Source organism: Musca vetustissima, unplaced genomic scaffold (assembly GCF_032173495.1).
Source record: "Musca vetustissima isolate MV318-11 ecotype Yass unplaced genomic scaffold, APGP_CSIRO_Mvet_v1 utg222649, whole genome shotgun sequence".
Lineage (NCBI taxonomy): Eukaryota > Metazoa > Arthropoda > Insecta > Diptera > Muscidae > Musca > Musca vetustissima.
Genome location: NW_026884606.1, coordinates 1 through 1,712, shown reverse-complemented (window position 1 = coordinate 1,712; position 1,712 = coordinate 1). Strand labels below are relative to the sequence as shown.

The 1,712-nt window shown below is 38.5% G+C and overlaps 1 protein-coding gene across 1 annotated transcript; it reads right to left on the bottom strand.

Annotated features, from left to right (window-relative positions):
- Nucleotides 1-492: 492 nt before the first annotated feature.
- LOC133331640 (uncharacterized) lies at nt 493-1,664 on the bottom strand (the record flags this gene model as incomplete). The annotated part of the gene is made up of 1 exon (XM_061540022.1): nt 493-1,664. A coding segment is annotated over one exon (1,172 nt), but the record flags the coding sequence as incomplete, so codon positions are not given.
- Nucleotides 1,665-1,712: the final 48 nt, after the last annotated feature.

Sequence of the window (1,712 nt, the reverse complement as noted above, 5' to 3'; positions counted from 1 at the left end):
TTGTATATATAAGAATGTCATATGAAATTAGTTTTTAGCGGGACTTTCATAACATATTTATACCCTCCGTGGTACAGGGTTTTATGTATATGTGCTTGTGATTGTAACATGTAAAAGGAAACGATATAGACCCAGGGTTCCTTTTGAGAATATACATAGAATAACTTTCTGAGTCGGGTTATGGATGTCCGCCCATCAGTCCATGTTCAATATTAAACAAAGAGAATGAGATGAAATGTAGGACATCCCACATATTTTGCCTTATTCTAATTGTAGAAAATCGGTGCAGATTTTGATATTGCTCCCATCAGAAAGGTTAGCCATGGTTTGAATTAAAAAAAAAACGATATTTCTCACAACTTACACATTTTTTATTATTATTTATTAATTCTTAATTTTTATTTATTTTTTGTTGTCACAAATTCCTTCCGACATCTACACATCTTCAGTTCATATAAAAATACCAAAAATGCACTAAACAATCCCACAAACCAAATTAAAAAGACATAGTAAAAATATTCCAAAGTCAGGGAACGGTTCAATACTTCATCATGAAAGAATTTACTACGACCGGCAACATACGTATCCCAATGACTGTCGGATAGGTATTTCCGAAATATGCCACTTTCTGTAATGCGGCCAAGATAATCATCGACTTGTTCGTCAACCTTTGAACCATGCTGCAGCAGTAGTGCCATATGTGTGGACAATATAGCTTCGGGTAACATCTTCGAGCGGGGTCTTTTCATGTAAATCTGTTGTGATATCATCAGACGGGCTAAATCATCACGAATCAAATAAATAGAGCTCGTATTCAAGTCCATACGTTCCACAGATAGTTCGGTATTATTCTTACGGGTGTAGATTCGTTCAAAAAATAGTGGAGGTAGATTTTTCACCGCCTTGAATTGTGGAACCTGGGCGGTGTGAAGAAGAATACGTAAATTGGTTTTGGCAATATCTTGCATATTTTGGATTTCAGGTTCGTAGATTCGGGCCGTATACATACTGGATAGACTGCAACCATACGAGTTGGTTAAATAGAATCCGGTAAAGAGGAAGATCAAATTGAGGAGGAAATGAAGAAAGTCGCGCTTTTCCACGATATCGATGCCAAGGAAGAGAACAACTTTCAGGGTTTGTATCATCGTAATGCCGAAATATTTTCCCCTGGCAATCCAATTGCGTGTGGAAAACAGCAGTAGAAATAACAGAATCAGCATAAACACAGTAAGAAGTATGCCCAACCAGGCGCTTATCTCAAATGTTGATACGAACCACAGAGACCAATCCACTTCTCTGGAACGTGGCACAACCATTACGTAATTGGTAAAGAAAAATGGATAACTATTTGTCATATTCTCGGAGGGCAACATTTGGTTCGGTACGAAATCGTAATCCCTCAAAGACGTCCTATGCACTTTCATGTTCCATATATCCCAGAGCGAATGACGCATGGTACCATTGTGGTGTTTTATGAATGTCTCAATAACTCTAAAATAATAACCAGCACGAACCAATTGTCCCCAACGATTGCGATAGATGAAACAGCGTGGTGGATAATCTTGATCGGCAACATGAAATTGCCACTGATGGAAATTCCGCAGTCGAGATTTATCGTTTAATTCCCAGTAGTGCTGCAGGGCATAGATGTTGGGTTGCTTCTTAAACGGGTGGTATGTGAAGATGCGGTTATGGCACCGGGGCAATTA